General features: G+C 43.2%; 1 protein-coding gene across 1 annotated transcript; it reads right to left on the reverse strand.

Moving 5' to 3' along the window:
- Window positions 1–4,214: 4,214 nt before the first annotated feature.
- Window positions 4,215–4,526, reverse strand: LOC306917621 (proteasome assembly chaperone 4-like; the record flags this gene model as incomplete). Its single annotated transcript, XM_079495919.1, has 1 exon — window positions 4,215–4,526. One exon carries the CDS (start codon window positions 4,524–4,526, stop codon window positions 4,215–4,217), a length of 312 nt encoding a protein of 103 aa, XP_079352045.1.
- Window positions 4,527–5,604: the final 1,078 nt, after the last annotated feature.

The following is a 5,604-nucleotide window of genomic DNA, read 5'->3' on the forward strand; positions in this document are numbered from 1 at the left end:
ATGAACAAGAAAGTTGCGTTGACCCAGAGCCATATGCGTTGACCATGAGGATTTTATTGAGGACTTTGTCGAGTTGTTGTCGAAGAGAAGAAGGAAAACAACATGTCCTGAACGTCCAAGGTAATAGCAATGGCTACTATTATTGTGTTCTGAATGATGAGCCTGCTGCTGTCTGTGCTAAATGTTAATATTATAGACCTACTGTCTTATAGTGTCTTCTATTGTGTTGTGACGGTCGGGCTGCTGTGCCACTGTAGCCTACTAGGCTACTACTGACTGTAGTGTTAATGTTATATTTTGTATATGGCTGGCCCGGGCCAGCGGGCCGCTGTGCTGCGCGGTGTGTGCTCCTTTCTGGTCTCTGGCTGTTATGTGCCAGTGTGCCACGTGCGTGTGTGCCTGCATGGCTGCACGTGTTTACTATTATATTTGTATGGTTTGATAATCAGCGCCTACACTGTGTGTGGGGTGCATACTTAGTTTAGACTAGTCATTTGTTAGACATGGGTTAAGGTTAGGTTTAGGTGTGCTGCCCCGTGGGAGGTTCTGTGTGTAGCCTACCTACAATATGTCTTATATATGATTCTGTGCCATATTGGAGTGGCCACCATGTTGTTTAGCGCAGTGGTTCCCAAACTTTTTCATGTCAAGAACCCCCAAATTGACACTTATTAGCCACTTATTGATGTGCAGTGCTCCGTAGGCTATTTGAGCACTTAAATGCTCCGTTTGTACTCACCCATTAAATAATTCCAAAGACGTGGAGTGAGATATTGTCCTCTACTTTCATATCCATGTGAAAGTTCTGGCACAATTTAGTCAAATATCTCCACTTTTTCATTTGCTGCACCCGGACGTCTTTCTCTCCGGGCAAAGGGGCCCGGAATGACAGCTGGACTTCATTTATCAAAACCTCCTCTGATCACCACAAACGTCATTTGGCAGGTGCATTGCCATACTAAGGTGCTGGGGAATTAATCACACCACCTGCCAATTGTGTGACCCACACTTTTGTGTTTCCCTGATGACGTTTGTGATGAGAAGATGTGCATGCATGTGCACATCTTGTTACCGGGGCGGACTGTTTTTTTTCTCCAAATCACCGAAATCACTGAATGCTCCTTTTAAAACACTTCTGGGGTAATTTTTTTTAAAAGATTATTTATTTGATAGTGTACAGTAAGCTGAAATGGTTGTGGGGCACCAAGTTAGGGCCCATGCAGTTTGCGAATGTGAGGAGGGTTGGTCACCAGAAACATTTTTTTTATCAGCCACTTGGAAATGTAGGTTCCAAAGAGATATTCCATATTCCTAATAGAGTATCTACGTAGTGGTATTAGCCAGGCTGCAGGTTTCACTTTCTGAAAACTGCATGGAATCTGGATTATGATTCATAACTACTTTTTATGTATGTGATGTATTCTTGCTTAATGTAAATCGCTCTGGATTAAGAGCGTCTGCTAAATGCCTAAATTGTAATTGTAAATTGCATGGGACTACAGTTATGCATAGAATTATGCGTAGAACTTTTAAAATTGTCTTTTGGCAATGGCATTCAAAAAAAGACATACGTAGAAATGCCCTAGATCCATTGTGTGTGTTAACTTTTAAGTTCAAGCTTCTAGCACGTCAACTGATGTCCCCTCTGGTCACCTCCTCGGAGTGTGCCTCCATTGAGTATGCATGAGGTCATCCTGCAGGGCAATTCCACTTACATCAGCCTTTACTTCTTGACTTACTATAGGAGCTGTAGTACGCTTAAATAGAGGCTGTCTGGAATTCCAAAAGTGTGTGTGTGTGTGTTAATATAAGGGGCCAACGGCCCGACCACATCGTATGGAGTATATCTTTGTCCTTTCCTCTCCAGGGACCCGAAGTACTGTGTAGTGTTGATTCCTCACCCACCCTCGGAAGCGTGTTTGCTTGTGTGTTTGTGTGCATGCCTGTCTGTACTTAGGCGACCTTGACTGCTGTATGTCTCCCACCAAATCCCTCTTCTGTCCCAGAGGTCCATCATTCCACACACGCACGCACACGCACACACGCACATGCGCACGCCGCACAGCCACACACTTTCTAAAGGTGAGCAGAAGCCCTTGAGCAGACAGCTTAATAGTGCTCCCGGCTACAGCTAATCTGTTCGTTCTTTCTTTGCCTTGTCATTCAGCCTTTCAGCCTGCTGATAGAAAAAGCTGATTTCCATTTCCCAGAGATATAATTGCCAGTTAAGCTAATATAGACTGAAATACACCTTTTGATCCAGCCCAGTTTTTATGTTTTATGGTTTATTGGCTCTGTATGAAGCTAGCCATCTATGATAATACGGTCTGTCTGTGTGTGTCTGTCTGGCGGTAATTTCTCAAACCGCTGAACCAATCATCTCCAAATGTGGTATGCACACTACCAATGGGCCACAGAAGTACCTCTACTTATTTTCACCTTTTTATTATTTTTTAATATATATATATATATTTTTTTTTAGGGGCCCTCCTACAGCTTTTGTCCCCACACGTCTCAATATTTGCCATTGACAATGAAAGGAGAAATTAGGTCATATGTGCCTCAAATATGACGTACATTTGTGGCAACACAAACATTAAATTCCATTGACAATGCTCGTCTACATCATATGTAGACGAGTAAATTGGCTAACCAATCATATAAATTCAGTTGTTCGCGAGATGATGTATGATGATGATGTATATAATCACATGGGTGTGATTTTTTGAATATTAGTCAATGGGGATGAAAATGTGAAATCTGTTCGTCCTGTATGTGGACATAATTATATGTGACCTATAGCTAAGTCCCTCCCCAAACTGCTATGGTCCAATTACAGCTAAGCATAACATGGGTTAGAGAAACCTTTCCACCAATAGTTTTCCTGTATGATAAAACATTGTTTTAAAAAGTAATGTCACATTTTCCAGCACATATGGCAGGCCAGGATTCCGAAGGTCTGGTTCCAAAAATGAACCAGTATTTAATGTGTAAAATCCATGATATTTACATTGGAATGAATGAGCCCGGCTGGAAAGTGTCCAAGTGGGAGTGTCTAAGTGGGAGAGTGCGGGGCTTAGCTAAAGGTGAATTGGTTAGATGGTTCCCGAGATACGCAAACTACAGACGGACAGCAAGACAGAGATTTCGATCTCTATCTGTCAGTTAGAAATAATAGAGACGACACCGGAATTCCCCTCCCATCCACTTGCATGGAGTTGATCACCCAGCGCATACTCCCTCTTTTCACCCTTATTCTAAATTAAATTAAATTGGTGGGCTCCGCCCATTTTGGGCCTACCTACGTCATAGAATTGCATTCATGACTTCATGCAGGGCCAAAAGCACGAACGAGCACCGCTAGTCGTTCATGTGTGCGTGAGCAATTCTATGACAGTTCGGCTCGGGCTGCATTACCTATACGATCGGCCAGCACATCCATTTGGCTTCAATGATTCCTCTCTGTGGCTGGGGCTTGCTATCTGTCAATCCTTGTCCCTTTTATGCCCATATAGGGAGATCCCTGATGTCATCAATATATGGAGCTAGCCTGGAAACCAGACAAATGTGCCATTGAATATTTTGTATTGCCCTCGGCAGATTTGGTCTGGCACCGCTCAGTTGTGATTGGATTTCACTCCCTCCGGAGTAGTGAGGGACCAATCGTGAACCATTATGTAAATACTTTCCTCCCAGCCAGTGACTCTTTCACTGCTTGTGCAGAGGGGCGTGCCGCTCTTGAAACTTTAGAAAATAAACTGTATTTGTCACATATCAAGTTTATAGGCCTAAAAGAGTGGGTTTGAAATGCAAGCTCCCAACATTTTGGTAAAAAATTTGTAAATGGTGCATTTATATAGCGCCTTTATCCAAGGCGCTTTACATAGATTGTGCATTACATTCACCCATTCACACACACATTCATACACCAATGGCGGCGGAAGCCATGCAAGGTACCAACCAGCACATCGGGAGCAATTTGGGGTTCAGTGTCTTGCCCAAGGACACTTCGACATGTAGACAGGAGGAGCCGGGATTCGAACCGCCGACCCATGGATCATTGGACGACCTGCTCTACCTCCTGACCACAGCCCCGTATTTTGCATAGAGAATGAAAGAAACAAGAGAGAGTAGTCGGAAGACAAGACGTTGGATTAAAGCTATGCCATACTGCATGTCCTTTACAGTAATTTTGTTTTTAGTTTGTCATCTGGTTAGAACAACTCGGGGTGATCCTCCATCTCTTTATTGATCCTCTTCTCCACCAGGATTGAAAGCTGTGCGTCCGTCTCCGGAATACTGTAACTCACAAACACCTGTTTCTTGGTCTTCTTGGCTAACCTCTGGGCCAGTGCATTTGCAGAAGTATCGGACGGCTCCCCCAGGAGCAACGCGGACAATGGCGTCGAGTCATATTTGCTGTTCATCGACACGGCCAAGTTGGAGAGGACCGGCCTCGAACCGACCCATAGCATGAACTGACCACTCAGTTTCATGACGTGGAAGTGTATCTCTTGTTGCAACATCGTCTCTGAGAAATTGTGCACTGTGATTGCATCAAGTGCAACGCCATTTCCTGATGCGCTCATATTTGTGTATAGGAGGATGATATTTATATCATATATATTATTATATTATGACGTTGCTATGTCAGTTCAGCGACAATAAACAGCAGATGGTTGTGGGTGAATGCACTATGGAGAGGTTTTCCCAATCCTTTTATATGACTTTGCAATGATGTAGACGTGACGTAGATATCCATTTATGGGGGAGGGAGGACATCAATACTTTGAATGTTAAAATAAGTCATTATGGGGCACACTGTACATGTGCCAACTTACCTTGTTGTTTAAACCCACAGTTTTATGTCTGTAAACATGTGATGTGACAATGTATTTTCTTTCTTTCTTTCTTTCTTTCTTTCTTTCTTTCTTTCAGGACCTAAATAAGTGTTCTAGCAGCTTGCTACCAGAGAGTACCGTCAGCACATTACGGGTTCTTTACTTTTCAGCCCTTCATGCCAAACGAATGCATTTAGTGCCTGAGAAAATCAAGTGTAAGCATACATTGATCTGTGAGCGTTAATCTGTGAACTTTGGCCTGGTTCCACATTGAATAATGTCTGAAATAGTACAACTTGTATTAACTTTATAAGGCATCGGCCCATGATTCAACACAGCCTATACCCTCCTAGCCTACTGTACAGCAGTTGTTATGAGCAGAGAGAAAGAGAGATTTTGATTTTAAAAGGTTCTTTGTTAAGCACTGCCGGGTAATGCAGACCAACTACATGCCAGTCTTAAATATATAATCACAAAAATGAAAAAAGTAATCACAGGAGCAACACCAGCCTGATCAAAAAGCGAAGAGCAGTTCATCATCGTCCCCCACTGTACACAATACTCCCCATATTGCCCATTTTACACCATCTTATAATGGGCATATTCGACTCTGAGCCGTGCCTTTGCCTTTACCAGTCCAGTCAGTATGAGCACAGGGTCCACACAACCCTCCTCCTGAGCCAGATTTCTTCGGCTTATAGCCAGAAGGCCAGCTCTGCCGTTGCTGACAAAAAGTTTACCATGTGTGTGGATATCTTTTTTT

The sequence above is a fragment of the Electrona antarctica genome (genome assembly GCF_951216825.1).
Source record: "Electrona antarctica genome assembly, chromosome: 24".
In the NCBI taxonomy this organism is placed as follows: Eukaryota; Metazoa; Chordata; class Actinopteri; order Myctophiformes; family Myctophidae; genus Electrona; species Electrona antarctica.